Genomic DNA, 17,909 nt, shown 5'->3' with positions numbered 1-17,909 from the left:
TTTATTCATGTGTTTTAGAGGGAATTTTCCAAATTTTATGAAATTAAGAAAAAATTAATTTTGTAATCAGAAAAAAATAATTTTTTAAAGATAAGTTGTAGAATGGGAGTGTTGTCTCATCAGGAACCCAAGTTTATGTCCATCATTGAGGTTCAAAGTTTTCTGGTCATGTCTGGCATGCTGATGACACTAAAAGTCTTCTTACATGTGGAACTGGGAGACCTTCAAGGAAATAATTCACATTGAGGGAAGAGCAAGTTTGCCAATAGGTTTAGCAGGAAGAAAACCTAGGTTTTTGGTGAGGAGGGATGAGTGCTTATCTGGGCTGTAGATTTGTCTTTTAACCAGCCTTCCCTACTTAAGTCTTTGGGATTGTAGGGGCCTACAAATAAACAACAGAGAAATTGTTACTCAATTTTTATTATGGAAAGTTTCAAATATATACAAAAGTATAGAGAAGAGTATAATGAACTCCCAAATATCTGTCACACAGCTTCAAAAATTATCAATTTATTACCAATCTCATTTTATCTATATGCTCATCTACCCCACCCCCAGGTTATTTTGAAGCAAATATCAGTAGCATAATCATTTCATCTATAAAATTTACAGTACATTTCTCTAAAAGATAAGGATTAAAAAACATAACCACAGTACCATATCACATCTTAAAAAAACCCAATAAATTGGGAGATGTGCAATTTCAAATTCTGTAAGGATTAAGGAAACAATCTATTTCACTGGTACCATGAGTAAAGGTATAACACTAAAACGGAGCTCACATTTTTTGCTTATGTAATTGCTTTATAAATGCAAAAGAAGAAAACTACCATATTAAAGCTACTTTGGGGCCTCTGTATGAAGCTGGGTAAGAGTGTTGACATTACAAACCCCATGGCAAAACTCCATAAAATTATCTCTAAAAATCTTTGTCATTTTTCTTAAAGTTGCTCTCCTGGACACAGTTGACCCAAGTCCTCTCTATATAAATTCTTCATCTTCTATTCCCCCCTACAGAAGATTTTTTTCTTCAATGCCTTTTCTAAGTGACAACAATTTAGCTGACTCTCCTCCACATTCTCATATGCAGAAACCAGGTAGAATGAGAAGCCAGCTGAGTGTGTCAGAAAAGGGGATGAAAATTGGCCAACTGTATCAGTAAGAGAGGCAAAATAAACCTAGGCAAAGTAAGTGGTATAATTAACTTTGGAAACTGCCTGTACCACAGTTTTTGTTAGCTCTGGCATCAAATAATACAGTATCCTGAACCTATAAACTGGGAAAAACAATCTTCAAAGGGATGGTAAGATCACATGAAAGAAGTAGTTAGGGCATTGCAAAAACATCAAATATATCATTTTAAAATTTATTTTTATAAAAATTCATAATATTATATTGTGTTTATATTGTGTTTATTGTATTTATTTTATAGTTTTATAGCAAGTGATATTTTTTGAATAAAATTTTCAGCAAAGTAACAACAGTACAAAAACACTAAAGTTGTTACACAAAGGACTGGTTCTACAAAATGTTGTCCTTAAATGATGGGGTAAATCTCAAAATGGTGCTAGCCACTTTGTGGTATGACAGAGAATTATGGGTAATAATTCTTGTCCTTGAACAACTTAAAACTGCCTTGAAAAGTTTCTGAAACACCTGATATGGGAAAGCCTCACACTTGGTGCCCACACAGCATATATTCTACTAGCACCAATCGAAAGGGGAATGTTTTGCCACATAGTGATTACAAAATGTGAATTCAAAGAACCTTCAGAGATGTCAATCAAATTTCAAGTAGTGTTTCATATGCAGAATATGCAAACAGTAAGGAAATGTGGTCTTTGCTCTCAATGATATCACAGTCTAATGGAGAAGGCAGATACATCAAAAAAGCGCAACAATAGGCTATAGGTGCTGAAATCAGAGTCTGTTCATGTACAATAGTACAACAACCAGGGCAAGAAAAGTCAGTGGCATAGACAGGTAAAGAGTGTCCCAAGATACAGGAGGGAAATCAGATGAGCTGTCTCCTTGGAAACATTTTCAGAAACGCTCACCTCCACTTGAAAATTCCATTGATCAGTGGTTCACATCAATGATTCTTTCAAAGCCATCCTGAAGATCTTTGCTGTTCATCTGGAAAAGGAAACCAACGTATAATTAGCAGGCTTATATACTAATTTAAGAACTCCTCCAAGTGACAAATTTACAAAGAGTCTATGATCTGCATCACTCTGCATTTGGAAAGCCTTCACAGAATTATCTAATGCAGATGCAATGTGAGTCTAGATCTGCAGCTGAAGGAGTTACCTGTTATATTATGAAATAAAAAATGCAGGAAAGCAGTGATACTACAAACTTTGCAAAAAGGTGGGTGGTCATGTAAGACATAAAAAATTCTAAATTCCATTTTCTGGACTGTAGGCTTATGGAAATAATTCAGGCTAGTTCTCAGCCATCAAAGGGTTTATGGTCTAGCTGCACAACCATGCAAATAAGTACAAAAAACTGTTAGAACCATGACACAGAAGAAAGTATCTTATCCCAGTGGTCAGGAAAGTATTCTCATGGTTTATAAAGTATCTATTTCTATTGTCTCAAATTTTTATAAATTATATATTTAAAAAAAACCTGAGCATCAGATAGATAACTTGGCTAAAGTCAGTGTGAGCCAGAACTGGAGCCAGTTTTCAACCCTAAGTCTGTCTGACTTCAAGCCCTAACTGTAGTTTCTATCACACCAAACTGTCTCATAGAAACGTCATGTTTTACTTCTATCACCATAGTGACTTTCCCACTTCTTATAGTACTGTTTGCCCATGAACATTTAAAATCTGCTAAATACAGTAAAACAGTTTATAAAGAAAGAACTACCAAGAAAATATTGATAAAACTCTGGTTTTGTCTGGAAGCTCTCCCCCATGGGACATCTGAAAGTAAAAAGCCCTTACTCGGTCAAATATATCTTGTGTGTGTGTCTCTGTGTGTGTGTGTACATACAGACATTTCTAGAAAAAAAATATACATTATAGACAGAGCACCCATTATTTCCAGTATACTTATGTATTTGCATTAACCTCTAATGTTTTCTCTTCATACATTAGGAAGAATAAACTATTTGACCAGCTGGAAATGTAAGCTATTTATAAAACATACAGAAAAGAAATTTCTGATGCATGTCTGCAAACCTTAATTATCTGTGGAGAGTACTCTTTTCCCTTTTTTATCAAGGGGAGGGCTGAAAAACCAAACAAATAATGTACAAGTGACTTTTTTTTTAATTTTTTTTTATGTTTATTTATTTTTGAGACAGAGAGACACAGAGCATGAACGGGGGAGGGTCAGAGGGAGACACAGAATCTGAAACAGGCTCCAGGCTCTGAGCGGTCAGCACATAGCCCAACGCGGAGCTCGAACTCATGGACCGCCAGATCATGACCTGAGCCGAAGTCGGATGCTTAACCAACTGAGCCACCCAGGCGCCCCTACAAGTGACTTTTTAACACTCTTGGAAGGAAAAAAAATCCCAACTGTGCATCGATCTTTGGGGCACTGAGGTGATAGAAATTTTCTATACACTACCTCTGGTTGCCTGTTTTGGCCTCAGACTCTTGGTCTTAAAGAGTAAAAGAGTGGGGCGCCTGGGTGGCTCAGTCGGTTGAGCGTCCGACTTCAGCTCAGGTCACGATCTCACGGTCTGTGAGTCCGTGAGTTCGAGCCCCGCGTCGGGCTCTGGGCTGATGGCTCAGAGCCTGGAGCCTGCTTCCGATTCTGTGTCTCCCTCTCTCTCTGCCCCTCCCCTGTTCATGCTCTATCTCTCTCTGTCTCAAAAATAAATTAACGTTAAAAAATTAAAAAAAAAAAAAAGAGTAAAAGAGTATCTCCTTGGACCTTTTAACTATTCTAACAAGGCTAGGCTCCAGAGAATATTTCACTAAAACTACTTAAACGAACCTGACAGTCAATGCTGAAAATATCATGACTTATTCTAGATGTTTCTGTCAAAAAAAAGGAAAGAAAAAAAAAAGCCCAAAACATATTTACAGGCTAATAATTCTTAGTAATAGATTAGTATGGATACTGTGCATTTTTGTCTTAGATACTTAAGAACCAAATAAAATGATGCATTATTACCTCTAAGAATAACAAGTTAAGCCTCCAAAGTATTTGTGACAGAATTTCAGGTGGAAGGGATTTTTATCAACAAACTTATCTATAAAATAAAGATCCAATATGTCTGATGTGTTAAGAAGGTATTTAAGAATCTTGTTGAAAAACTAGGTTATTGGGAAAAGATATCTTTGGGTCTAAATGAGATTTTATGAATAGTGAAAGTCTGCTTGTTTGAAATTAAATGTGTTCAAAGAGATATACAATATATATCACTTTTAAGGGAAAACAGAAAAATATTCAATAATTATATTTGATCAAACTATATAATTCAAATGAAACTGTCGCTGGTGTTAAAAACTCATCTTTAAAAAAATTTTTTACTGTTTATTTATTTTTGAGACAATGTGAGAGACAGAGTGCAAGCATTGGAGGAGCAGACAGAGGCAGACAGAGATTCTGAAGCAGGATCCAGAATCTGAGCTGTCAGCATAGAGCCAACAGGGCTTGAACTCACGAACCATGAGATCATGATGTGAGCCGAAGTCGGACACCTAACCAACCGAGCCACTCACGCGCCCCTTAAAAACTCATTTTTAAATTTACTTTGAGATCATTAGTGCCAAAAATGTTTTGTGAACTGAAACTTGTACTTTATCTGTGCTTAAATTTGTAGGAAGATTTGTTTCCAAAACAGTGGCACCAAACTTTAGAAAGTGCAACAGAACCCACTTTTTAATAGCAATCATATAAACATTTTAATTTGTAGAAGTACAGTGCAAACCAAATGGAGAAAAGTATTTGAGTATTTTGAAGAGTAAAACACACAAAGAACACAAGAGGGCAGCACAAAAAAAGTATACATTCTAAAAGTCAACATATAAAGTTCAAAAACACAACTATTCTATAGTCTTAAAAGAAGAGTACTGATCAGGAGTAGAAATGCAATGGGCTTTTGAGTTACAGGTAATGTTAATTTCTTGAACTGGATTCTGGTTACATGCATGTATTCACTATGTAAAAATTGATTAAGCTGTAGTGTTGGAATTTGTACATTGCTCTGTATGATGTAAAACAGTAAAATATGAATTTCTAACAAAAGGTACCTGTTACACTTTTAGCAGTAATTGTTTTTGAAAACAGGTTGCTTTAACAAATATTTTAAATGTTAAAATTATTTAATTATGTAAATGTTTAAATTCTTTTCTATTTTATACTCATTATTTACTACTGGAATGTTTTAAAAATGTTTAAGTGTTATATATGCCATCACCTTTCCACCCTTAGTATCCTCTTCACAAAGGAGGTTGTACTTTTACCTGACTGCTGAATGGCTACGAGAATAAAGGTAGTTTCAGAAGAGAGACCTTTGGAATTTAGGTAAGATTCCTGATTTCAAACAAATATTGAAGCAAATGCAAGAGCTTTTATTTAGATATCTCAAAAAAAGTTTGTCCTGTGACAGAAAACATTTAATCCTAAATCTTTAATAGAGATTGTACAGGTGTCCTGACAGTTTAAGAAGTCTGTACCAGCCAAGTATCAAGAAAGGTACATCACTGGATTGGAATGTAATCACCATATAAATTCCATGCGTATGGTTATTGGTAGTCAGGAAGGTTAACTGGAATGTCCCCTCAATTCAAATATGTGAAATAACTTTCTTTCAAAGACTAGTTAATATTGGGAGAACCATGGTTATTCTAGGGTATTAAGAAATGGGCAATGAAATTGCAAGTTGAACACGAAATCACTCCCTATGAACACAGTTTTCATGATAACATGTACACATCAGGATGTGTTTGGTTAACAATACTTATCCAAGAAGATATTCACTGTCTAAAGTAATATTTGTTAAAGTACATTTGGGCTGTATGGAAAATGGCCACTTCAAATAAGCAGCAAAAAATTACCACTGGTGAAATTTTTTTGAAAATCAAATTATGTACCTATGAGTAAAGAAACTTCTGAAAAGGCCAAATTAGATCACATCACTGAACACAAAATTATTGCCCAGTAAGGAAAGACCACAAGATGTGAAATTTCTTAAATATTAAAAAAAAAAAATCCATCAATGATCTTTAAACCAATTGCCATCACAGAAGGGCTGGCGCTAATGCTGTGAATGAGAAAGGAGGTTAAGAAAAAAAAAAAAATTAAAGATGCCACACCACCAAGATGTTCAGATTTAAAAGGCCTTCACTACAAAACAAACCGCAAGGCTATGGTACCAAAAATGCACACGTGCACATACACACGTGTGTGGAAACGTAAAAGAAAAGAACCCACAGCGTGAACACACTTGTACACACACACACACACTAAGAGCTGAGCAAGCAGTTAAGGCACCTTTAAAAAACAAACAAACAAACAAACAAACAAACCCACGTGGTTTAGGCTTACCGAAATCTGTTACAGTCCTACGAAGCAGCGATTTTCAAAGCATCTGAAAAACGTGCAAATTGTCTGAAAACAGTGCCTGGCAACTGAGACAGTTTGCAAGCGTGATTCAGAGGTCTGCCAAGGAAACAAAAGAAGCCCCCCTCCTCCCCGAGAGACCGCACTAGGCAGCAGAGGTGCTCCGGGCACTATTTATTCTAAGGTAGGCGGAAAGCAGAAGTCTGTGCAGGAGCGGTACATACTAGGGATCGCTCTGTGGCAGAGACGGGGCCACCGAGTTTCCATTGGTTGGGGGACCGCCCAGCTTTAGTTTCTCCAGATATTCGGCATGCACGGGCTTGTGGCACTGGAGAACCTTGATCGCATCTTCGATTTTGAACCACTCTCGCTTCCTTCCAATGCTAACCGAATCTTCCCAATCCTCCAGAATCTCGGTGACGGTCAGTACGTACACGTACGTTCTGTGCTTGCGGTCTTGGTTCTGTTCGAAAATGCCCAGGAGCCGGCCTAACTTCCCCTTGACTCCCGCCTCTTCGAACACCTCTCGGACAGCCGCACTGCCCGGCTCCTCCTCGGGCTCCATGCCCCCGCCCGGCACGATCCAGCGGTCCGGGTACCGACTGCTACTCACTAACAGCACCTCGTCCTCGCGCTCGCTCCGGAAGCACAGGCACGCTGCCCGCTTCTTGAACCCCTCCGGGTCGTAGGTGCGCGTCTGGTTGGGCTTGCACTTCATCGTCACGGCCGCCCGCTCCCGCCGCTCGCTGCTGCTGGGGTCGCTGTCGCCGCCGTCACCGCAGCCGCCCGAGGTGCCAGAGAGAGAAAGGGCCGAAGAGAGGAGCAGCGAGAGAAAGCGCTCTGGCCAGGAGCCCCGGGTAGATGAGGCAGGGGCGGGGGCGGGGACGGGGGCGGGCGAGATACGTCAGTCAGTTCGTCCCCCCGTGCGGCCAGAGGGTCCCGAGCGCCGCCGCCGCCGCCGCCCCCGCGCCCGCGCCGGAGCCGGAGCCCGCGACCCCGGCCCCGCGCCGCCGCCAGCGGGTCCGCCACTCCGCACAGAGCCCACCCGCGACTCCCGCGCGCGCCCCCCTCCCTCCTCAGCCGCCGGGCAGGGGTTGAGCGAGGTGAGGCGCATTCGCGTGCGCGTCCGTGTCCCCATTCACGTGCGCGTTCACGTTGGAGGGCGAGGGGCGGGGGCGGGGGTCTCGTGGCTCCCGCAGCGCGCGCGGCGGCGCCGGGGGCCCACTGCGCAGGCGCCCCGCACCTCGCGGGCTGGGAATCTCCTGCCAGCGGGACTTCGGTTCGCCAATCCCTGCACCGTGACTTGGGCCGGGATCGTTTCCACGTGTGCCTTTTGAGTCGAACTTGGCCGTGGCGCGGCCAGACGTTTCTCCTCACCCTGCCCAGCAGGTTGCATGAAACACGTGCACTTATTTTACCCGCGATAAGGTAAAGGGCATCATCACTGTCCGTAACAAATGGTACCTCCTTACGTTTTAGGAGGGCCCAGGGTTGTCTAAATGACCCTCAGTATTCCTGGCAAAACAGTACCTAATCTTTGCTGAGTCATAGCATGCCGTTCTATTTCTTCAACGGGTTTGTCCACCTTGAAGGTCAAACAGCCAGTTCGTTTATCAGCAAAATGGGGTTATTTGGGAGTAGCAGAGGAATTGCGATTCGGGACACGCAAAGCGTGGCACACCTTGGACAAGTCTGGAGATCCGAGCAGGGGAACCTTCCTTTGTAGGAAAAAGAGGAAGTTGGGAGGGATTCCTGAGAAGGAAAAGTCCATTGCAGGAAAACGACAGTTCAGAGTGATGACAGTTTCTCAAGTGGCAGAGTTGTGGTATTTTCCTATTGGCTGAGCTTGTTGCTGGGGCAGGAGAAATTCCTCCTTCCTCCTGCTGGAGTAGGAAAGTAAACTTCTTCCTGCTGGGAATTCAAGGCACTGTTTGTCCTTGTTGGGGTCCACAATTGATTGCAGTGGTAGGGTGTGAAAGCTCCCCCTGCTGGCCTATGGACTCCCATTTTAATAAGGTTTCCTTGAGGCACTTGGGTGGCAAGGTCAGTTAAGCCTCCAGCTGTGGATTCCCACTCAGGTCTTGATCTCAAGATGGTGAGACCGAGCCACAGTCTTGCTCTGCGCTGAGTGTAGAGACTGCTTACGATTCTCTCTCTCTCCCTCTGCCCTGCTCCCCCCCCCCCACCGCACTCCCCCCCCCCCCCACCTTCCAAAATGAGGTTTCCTTTATTCGGCGTGGCAGGTTCTTCACCTTGCCTGGCATGTTGGCACAGCCCATCACTTAACACTATTCTTGAACCCCTACTGACATCTTTCCTCAGTTTCCTATCAGTAAACTTCTCTCCTACTTGTTTCAGCCCTTTGTACTTGGAGTCCTATTCACCCAACAGCTGCAGAACCACCCCAATTAGCCTTTTATTAAATGCCAACAGTCTCCACCCTCCACCCACTCCACCCTCCTCTCTCTTTCTCATTGAGAAGTACAGCTTGGGGTTTTGGAAAACATGCCTATGGAAATCCCTTCTCATTTTACAGTGTGATGTTTACAAGCCTTCTGGGATGGGCCTCCAACAAGGCCACTTGGTGCTCTGTCACCTCTTTGTGTGCTCAAGCTGTCCTCTTGGCCAGGAAGTGGCCCCTCACAGCCCAATATGTAACAACCCCAAAGGCTTCCCCCACTTTTTCATTTTTTCTTACTGTTTCCCTGCTCTAACAGTAGCCTTATGGAGAAGGCCTCTGATGTCCCCCAACTTTTGCCATACTGCAACTTAGGCATCTCTGCCTCTCTCTTACCCACAGACCCTCTGCTGGCATCAAGCAAGCAGGATCTTGAAAACTCACTTTTCCAGTGAAAGAATCCCTGCATCAAAGGGAAACTGAATCTGAAATGTAAGTGCAAAGTACTGAGGAAACATACAGCCCCAGTTTTAAATAACAAGTTAGATCAGCTTCCCAGGGTCTGCTCTACTCCATTTATACCCAGAATAGCTCATACAAACGATCCTGTTCCCAGTGGCAACAGACACCTGTGATATCTAGAGCATAATATGACACAAATGTGTGGGTTGCATATGAAGAAAATGATAGAATGGAGACATAAAGAGAATGACTTCAACCAATAGAGATACTACTACTACTGACCATATTTTAAGGATAAATGGACGATGAAAGAACATTTGAAGGAATGTGACACCCCGTAATTAAAAACAAACTGGGAAAATAGATATTAGAAGGTTGTAGTCCTCAGTGTGTCTAATACACAAATACACCAGTGATGTCGAACAACTAGAAAAAAATTCCATCACAATCAGGATTTAGGCAAATATACCTATTATCACCAATATTATTAAAGCTCGCTTTAGATGGTCGTTCCAGTGCAATTAGATTGTAAAGAGAAAAAAAAAGTATTGTTTTAGTAAAGAAGACAACATTTTCATTATTTCCAAGCGATGGGATTATATTCTTGGGAAAAGCCTAAGAAATGATATAAGAGTGAATTCCTTTAAGTGGTAGAATGAAATACTAATATTGAAAATACCAAAGCTTTCATGTATGCCAGCAATAATCATATAGAAAATATAATGGGGAAATGATGGCATTCATAGTAGCAGTTATCAGCCACCACACAATAAATAAAATACCAAGGGATCCTGAACAGCGTAGGTAAAGACATTGTAGTAGGAAATGATAGAACTTGGACTCAGCTTTGAAAGATGATTTGAATGAATCAAGAGGAACTCTAGCAAAGCTGGGAGATTGGGCTGGTGTCTGCGGGAAGGAGTGGCCCAACTCGGCCCCAGCCACATCACAAGTTCCTTCACTATTACCAGTACCTATCTCCTTGTCCTTGTCTCAGCAGAGGTGCTGCCTTCTAGTCTAGTCCATAACTTGCACATCAGAGTGTGCCTATGCAGTAGGCTTCTGGTGGAGGCATATTTTTTTGGAAGGGAGAGTAGAGCAACTTTATAGTATGGAGAGAGGTACGGGCTGGGTTCCTACTGGCAAAGTCATAGCACACTTCCGGATAAAGAGATCCACAGCTTACAGATTTAGTACAATTCCAGAATATTTTCAAATGTGTTTTTTTTTTTAGAATTTCATACAATGATTTTATTATTCACCTATTAGAGAATAGGGCAAGATAGCTTTGATTTTTTTCTACAGAAGAATAAAAATCCTTTTCGAGAGACTGCATTCTAGTATCTGGTGTACCCATAGTTAACTATTTTTCTGATGATAAACATGGTCATTTCACAAACTATTTTAACAGTAGACTGTTACAGTAACAACTGTAATATGTGAATGCCTGCCTGTATCTCCTCCCACATTGTCCTTGGCCTTGGCGAGGAAATTTGCTATGTCCAGTGGAACAATAGCAAGTGTGAAGCAAGCAGAGAATTGAAAACTGCTTGCACACCGGAGTTTGCCCTCTCTTGCTGCTCTTGACACAAGATAACAAGAAGCATGAGTTAGGTGGGTGATGAGACACCCGGGGCCCATGCATCCCCTTCACCATAGCTGACAGTGAACCAGTTGCCAGAAATGTGGGTGGGTGAAGCCGTCATAGACCATCTAGCCCCCAGCAGAGCCTTCTAGCAGACAGGGCACTGACCACAGATGCATAAACACACCTTCTGAGAACAGCAAAAGGTCCACTCAGCTAAGCCCAGCTGAAATTGTCGAGCTGCGGAATTGTGACCAAAAGAATTGGTTGTTTACAGTCACTAGATTTTGGATGGTTTGTTGTGCAGCAGAAACTGGCTGGTACAACCAGTAACTGCCACCCATCAAAATACAACCAAAAACAAAAGAGAGGGAAAGTAAGGTTCATAGTGGAAATTTAACCTCTGCTTGGAAAGGTTGACAGTGAACTTGCCCTGGAAAGGGATGAATTAAAACCTGATAGTTGTCGAGGACAGTCTGTATGCCAAGCCCTGTGTTGATCTCTGTATCCTATTTAACTAACAGCCCATTAAATCTTAAAGAGGAGGTTACTATTTGCAATTCTTAGAAGAGAAAGACTTAGAGTGCAGTTTGTATTTGAATTCAAGTCTTCGTGTCTCTACAGCCTATGCTCTCACAACATCACCATGTCTTATCAAAAGGATTATTTTTGCCAAGAGCTATGGTTTGTTGTGTCATTTTTTGATGATGTTCAGAGTTGACTTCTTATGTAAGGTGTTCATTTGCTAAGAGTCACTGGGTTCAAAGAAAGGTATTTTCCATTTCCCGCACAATATAGGGAAAAGAACACCTGAGTGCCTACCTCACTCCCAGCAATCAAGTGTGTCACCTTGACATGTTACTTGACAACTTGAAGTTCGATAACTTCTACACACAGAAAATGGAATTAAGTGATACAGAATAGAAGATATTCTATTTTGTCATCACTCTAGACATTGCTTTTGATTTATTGATGGTCTGATTGTTTTTACACACTTAATATTTATCTACTAACAAACCTGAACAATGAGTATCAAAATTCCCCTTCAACAGATTAAGAAACAGGCTGAGATGGGTTTAAGTAAGACAGTAAGTGAGGGAGCCAAGGTTCACACCTTGGTCTGTCTGACTCTAGAGGTAATCCCCTTCCTTTCACTGTGACAAATTTCACGTATGTTGAGAGTTGCTGAGATGCACAGTACGTGCCATTCCTGTGGTACAGACTTACTCTTCTCTCCTTTTTTTTTCCTGCCAGGAAGACCCAGGCACCCAGGAGAACATAGCTTCTCTGTAATGTTCTAACACTGGGGGGATCTGTTCTGAGACCAACAGTCCGATACATATTTCTGCCTTTTTTCTCAGGTAGGAAGGAGCAGGCAGATGGGAAAGTGACAGCAACACAAGAAGCATCGTTGTGGAAAGTCGAGCACCTTACTTAGTGAGATGATAGACTACAATTCTAAGAGAGATGGGCTCTCCAGACCCACTGTTTCCTGGGATAGAGAATGTTACAGACATTCCCAGAGCCTTTTAGTACCCACAGCTGGAACCAGCTTTCAGGAGAGTGACCACAATATACCTGAAAAGATTGCAAGATGTATTAAAGGGAGAGGAGCATGATTCAGTTGGTTAAGTGTCTGACGCTTGGTTTTGGCTCGGGTCACGATCTTATGGTTTCAAGAGTTTGAGTCTGAGTCCTGCTCTGTGATGGCAGCATGAAGCTTTCTTAAGAATCTCTCTCTCCCTCTATCTCTGCCCCTCCCCTACTCGCGCTGTCTCTGTCTTTCTCAAAATAAATAAGTAAACTTAAAAAAAAAAAAAGATGTACTAAAGTAAATCGTTTCAGTGATTTTAGTAGTAGTCAATGAGAGAACATACAGTGTTTTAGAAATCAAATGACCTAGAATTTTAAATCTGGCTCTCTCGAGTAGTTATGCAGCCTTTAGCAAAGGACTATTTCTGACTATGTTATTTCTCGTCTGTGAAGTGGGGATTACAAAAGTACCTACTTCACCAACCTCACATTGCCTGGAAAGATATTCCTGACCATGTGTGCTCACCCTCCCTTTACACTGGGATTAAATTATCTCCCTCTTTTTCTTCCTTTCCAGGCTCCCTTGACGTTAATTCTGTCATCACTCTAATCAAGGAGCTCTGTAATGATTGGCCTGTGTGTTTGTAAGAAATTTCAAGACTGGGAGCCAGCCTGAAGCATACCTGTTGCCCCTGAGTCAGCACAGTGCCTGGAACTTGGTGTCCAGGAGGGATTCAAAATACATTGTTTGAGCGAGAGAGTGTTCCAGAAGCTACGTGGATCAAAGGCCAGTTATTACTGTACCTGTTAACTCTTTATCGGTGATAGGAAGTGAAAGATGGGTGAACATAGGTATCTCCACATGCAGAGGTTGGGTGAGTTGTGTCTTTCAAATCACTCCCCATGTGTTCCCAGAGTCTTTGCTTCTTTGTGTATCTTGGATGCTCTGTTTTTCCCTCAAATACAGAATTGGCTTCATATGGTGTCTGTGCTCGAAAATTCAGTAAAATCTCCCAAATACAAAGTGATCTGAGCAAAAAATACCTCTCAAATTTTTCCCTTTGATCCATGAGTGTATCACAGGGTAAATACAGGACTTTTACTTCTGTGTTCTGTGAGTAATGGCACAGATGGGCAACCAAGGGCGTGAACACAAAGATGAATGGATGTCAAATCCAGGTGAGTCCTTCCGTTCTCTCCAAGAGGCAGCACTCCTTTATTTCTCCTGCTTCTTTGGTCACTACCTCTAGTTCCCTGACTGCTCTGTCTCTCCTTTTCACTGACATTGTCCCTGTGCATTCTTCTCATTCAGCACCTAAACCCTTTCTAGTGTTCCTCTGTCACATGTCAGAGTGGAATGCTAAATCCTCAGGAAGGAACTGTAAGCACCCTCCACCCCTATTGTATATTGCTAAGTGCATTCATCTCCCTCCCCCCACCCCATATTCCTGATCCCCTTTACCTTGGCCTGAATTGCCTCTTAGTTACACTTATCACCTAAAACACTGTGTTATTTACTTGTTTATTATGTTGATTGCTTATTTCTCTCTCCTCCCCCCCCCACCATAGCTCCTGCTTGACTAGAACCTCTTGATCTTAGGAATCTTTGTCTCTTGCCCACTGGGCAAGAGCAGCTCAGAACATTGCTGAGCACACATTGTAGTCGTCGGGACCCTATCTGTTGGTATAATGGACCTATCTGTCTCCCTTGCTACATTGTGACACCCTTGAAGGCAAGGGCCATGTTTCATTGTTCTTTGTCAGTCCACCATCCAGAACAATTTCTGATACAAGTGGAAAGGCATCGCTGAATATTTGTTGAATTAATTAGTTAATTGATCCTTTGAAAGTGACACTGGTAGGGCAAACATTCTGTTTCCAAACTGCAGTTATTCTAGTAGGTGCCATTGGTGTCAGCACCATTTATGGATCAGCTGCCATGCTAACTAGGCTAGTCAGCTGGGAGATGTCTGCTGGCTAGAAGTCTGCCTCATTTTTTGTGGATCCCTCATAGGGCTAGCACTGTTCTTCCTGCACAGCAGGATGTAGAGTGGTGTTTCCAGATCTTTGTCATTCATCACTGGATGGCTTTATCTGTGCAGGATGTGTACCATAATTTACATAATATGTTTCAAAATAAAACTGTATCTTTGGGAATAAAAGATAATTATATAATTAAACAGACAAAATGAAGGCAATGAACTGATGTAGTTGAAATAAATGTTGAGGTTCATGTTAAGTAATAGTGTACATAATGATGGCCACTGCACTAGGCTCTTCATTGATCTTTCATTTGATCCTACAAAAAAAATACTTCAAAGGAAATATCCTCATTCCTATTTCTCTTTCTTCAGGGAAGATATTGAGATCAAGGACATAGTGGAAATTGCCCAGGATCTGAAAGCTAATGGTAGCTACACGAGGTGGAAACTTGGGGCTCATTGATGATAACACCCCAGAAAGTCTGCAGTGGAGGCCGACCCTGCTTAACTTGCCCCCAGCAGTCCTGTTTGTTCCCCTTCCACTTTCTGCTGTTTCACCTCCACCATTTCATCCACCATTTCATCGTGTCTGCCAGCATTTCAGAAGCTCTCTTCCCAGGATTCTGTCCCCTGCTTCTTTGGCACAGTGTTGGTATATTCAACACTGGTTCTGGTTGTGGCAGATGAAAGTTGACTGTTTTGCGTCCTTCTGAAGGAACAGAGTAATTGTGATTTATAACTCTTTCATGACTTTTGATGATTGTGGATCCTGAGGAAGGTCCTTGGCTGCAGAGCTGGTTTCCTTGTGCAAGAACCCTATTCTTTTTTTTTTTTTTTTTAATTTTTTTTTCAACGTTTTTTATTTGTTTTTGGGACAGAGAGAGACAGAGCATGAACGGGGGAGGGGCAGAGAGAGGGAGACACAGAATCAGAAACAGGCTCCAGGCTCCGAGCCATCAGCCCAGAGCCTGACGCGGGGCTCGAACTCACGGACCGCAAGATCGTGACCTGGCTGAAGTCGGACGCTTAACCGACTGCGCCACCCAGGCGCCCCAAGAACCCTATTCTTAAAACAAACAAACAAACAAACAAACAAAAACCCTATTTTTGGCAGGACGCCCTTCTCTTCCACAAAGGTATCAGACCTGCCCAGGAGGAAAGATAGTTTCCTTATCAATGACACTGAGCACCCACAGGCCCGGACACCACTAGACCAGTTCCCTCAGCGGCAAAACAGGTTTCTCAGGGTCACCGAGCTCTTCCACAAATTTCATAGGCTCCTTAGATAAAGATAACAAGGCACATGCAAATGATGTTTGGCATCAATTTGGGAAAAGGAAAACAGCTGCATCCCTTCTTTCAGAGTAAAAGCTTTGAGTACCCCCAGTAAAATCAGCCTGTGTGGAAAGATGCACCGTTAGTGAGCACTATGGTAGAGTAGCTATGACCAGGGGTTCTGAGCCAAGCACTTTCTCTGAAATTTGATATTGTTAAGAAAACAGCATTTCCTTTTCTTTTTTTCCATCTTCCTTTGGGTTACTTACTTCAAGGCAAGTTCAAAAATTATTGGTTTTGTTCTTTTTCCCAAAGTACAATATTGTATCTCCTAGTAGAGGACACCAATTAGACTCTTAGCTTCTGAAGTTCATTTTAACTTTGATCAAATAGCTTTTTCTACCAGCCTACATCTCAAAGGAAGTATCCTGGATTTGTTGCTTTGGATGAACTTTCTGATGTCTATAATTCTTAAAATCCTCATAAAGGAATCCTACTTGGTTTTTTGTTTCTTTGTTTCTTAGCTACTATAACAGAAGACCCAATAAAAGCTCTTCAAGGGCCTACCATGTTTCAGGTCTTTTGCTTATCTTGCTGATAATTGTCATACAATTCCTATGACATAAGTACCGTTACTCCAATTTCACAAATGAGGATATTGAGGCCCAGAAAGATAGATACGTTGGCCCTGACACGTGAGTAGAGTGGCAGAGCTGACATTAGGACTGCAGTCACAATCCATTGACTGCATTGGTCAGCGTATCCTGACATTTAAAAAAAAAAAATGAAAAAAAAAATTTGTGTTTGTGAAAGTCATCGTTAATGAAAACATTCTCTACTATTGTGATATTATCACTCTATTTTACTTTTAGAGTTTTGCTCTTGCAAGTAATACTTTTCCTTTACATGAAATACTAAGTTTATAACATTACAGTTGGGGGTGGCAGATATGGAAAGGCGTAAACATGACTAAGTCCTGGGAATTGTTGCTGTAAGCTATATTGTGTGATGAAAAGTATGCTATGTGCTATGTAGAGGCACATGGACAGATGGACCAGATTTCTATTCCCCCAACACATCCCACCTTCTAGAAGGGTTTGCATGGCACCTGATACTCAAAAGCCACACATATGGTACTGATACAGAAAACATCTACTGCACTACATCCAGACTGGAAGTGGGTGTTTTGGGTGTCAATGTTTCTGTGTGAAATAGATGAATTCAACAAATCTTCAATGCCTACCATGTTTCATGTAGTGTGCTTCATACAAGATATGCAAAGAAGAAATAAAACATGGTTCCAGCACTTAAGTACATTGTAGGATAAAAAACAAAAAGTGGAATGTAATTTGTGAATTAGAAGTCACCACAGGGTACATTTGCAGTGCGGAACAGGAAAAGAGGAAGAGGAGACAAAGAATTGGACTGAGAAAGAATAAAGGCAATAGGAGCAGGAGTCCGATCAGGGGAACTGAGTCCTTGTGACTGTGAACATGCATGCCTGTAGCTGAAAATTGCATTCTTTGGGGACTCACAGACTTGATTCCATGTTCCTGAATGTACATAATTTTCACCAAAACAATAATCACATTACCAGTCTTATATTTATTGATTAATTTCTTCAGTTAAATTTCTTGATATGTGTGTTTTTTGTGTATAGATCAGTTTGCATTTGCAAAGCCTAGGGGAATTGCAGAACTTCTCCGACCGAGAGGACGTTTCAGAAACTGAGAGATTATTAGAAAGGCCGACACTGATTATAAGGCCGGGAGGTCATACACTAGTACTAGAAGCTATTGAGCATAGGGAACTGGGATGAAAGTCAGAAAATCCGTATGTCCCACACACTGTGGAAGGCTCTGGGATTAGAGGGATCATTCAAGCTGATCCAGCTGTCTTAGTACAGAAAATCATGCAGGCAGATCTTAACCCCAGGGATCTGTAAAGATTTGTCAACATTGTTTATCAAGGAAGTGTTTTACACACACACACACACACACACACACACACACACCTAACAAATTAGAATTCTGGAACTCAGCTGGGATCACAGAGTGCTGGAGCCAGTCTGTCTGACTCTAAAGCCTCAAAGAATGTCTATGACATCAGACCCTTTTTCATAATAATCTATTTGAAATTAATTCAG

The 17,909-nt window shown here is 41.5% G+C and overlaps 1 protein-coding gene and 1 long non-coding RNA gene across 4 annotated transcripts; one reads left to right on the top strand and one right to left on the bottom strand.

Annotated features, from left to right (window-relative positions):
- Positions 1–404: 404 nt before the first annotated feature.
- Positions 405–7,417, bottom strand: NUDT11 (nudix hydrolase 11). Of its 2 annotated transcripts, none has more exons than XR_009257058.1 (2): positions 6,514–7,417; positions 405–2,136 (listed from the first exon to the last, which is right to left on the bottom strand). XR_009257058.1 is itself a non-coding variant. In XM_058713248.1 (2 exons), coding segments are annotated over exons 1-2 (495 nt in total). In that variant the 5' UTR covers positions 7,247–7,414; the 3' UTR covers positions 405–2,135. The 2 variants fall into 2 exon arrangements, 1 of the variants encoding a protein (XP_058569231.1); XM_058713248.1 differs by having other exon boundaries at positions 6,753–7,414.
- Positions 7,418–7,481: 64 nt separating this feature from the next.
- Positions 7,482–15,312, top strand: LOC131502701 (uncharacterized). 2 transcript variants are annotated; one of them, XR_009257126.1, is made up of 5 exons: positions 7,482–7,631; positions 9,329–9,418; positions 12,228–12,334; positions 13,084–13,381; positions 14,861–15,312. It is a non-coding gene; the product is annotated as an uncharacterized LOC131502701 (long non-coding RNA). The 2 variants fall into 2 exon arrangements; XR_009257125.1 differs by lacking the exon at positions 7,482–7,631 and adding an exon at positions 7,692–7,956.
- The last annotated feature ends 2,597 nt before the right edge of the window (positions 15,313–17,909 follow it).

Source organism: Neofelis nebulosa, chromosome X (genome assembly GCF_028018385.1).
Source record: "Neofelis nebulosa isolate mNeoNeb1 chromosome X, mNeoNeb1.pri, whole genome shotgun sequence".
Classification (NCBI taxonomy): domain Eukaryota; kingdom Metazoa; phylum Chordata; class Mammalia; order Carnivora; family Felidae; genus Neofelis; species Neofelis nebulosa.
Note: the sequence above shows the minus strand (reverse complement) of the source record. Positions and strands in the feature narration are given on the sequence as shown.

Excerpts from the sequence above, each read along its gene's own strand:
- NUDT11 (XM_058713248.1), bottom strand. The coding sequence starts at position 7,246 with ATGAAGTGCAAGCCCAACCAGACGCGCACCTACGACCCGGAGGGGTTC.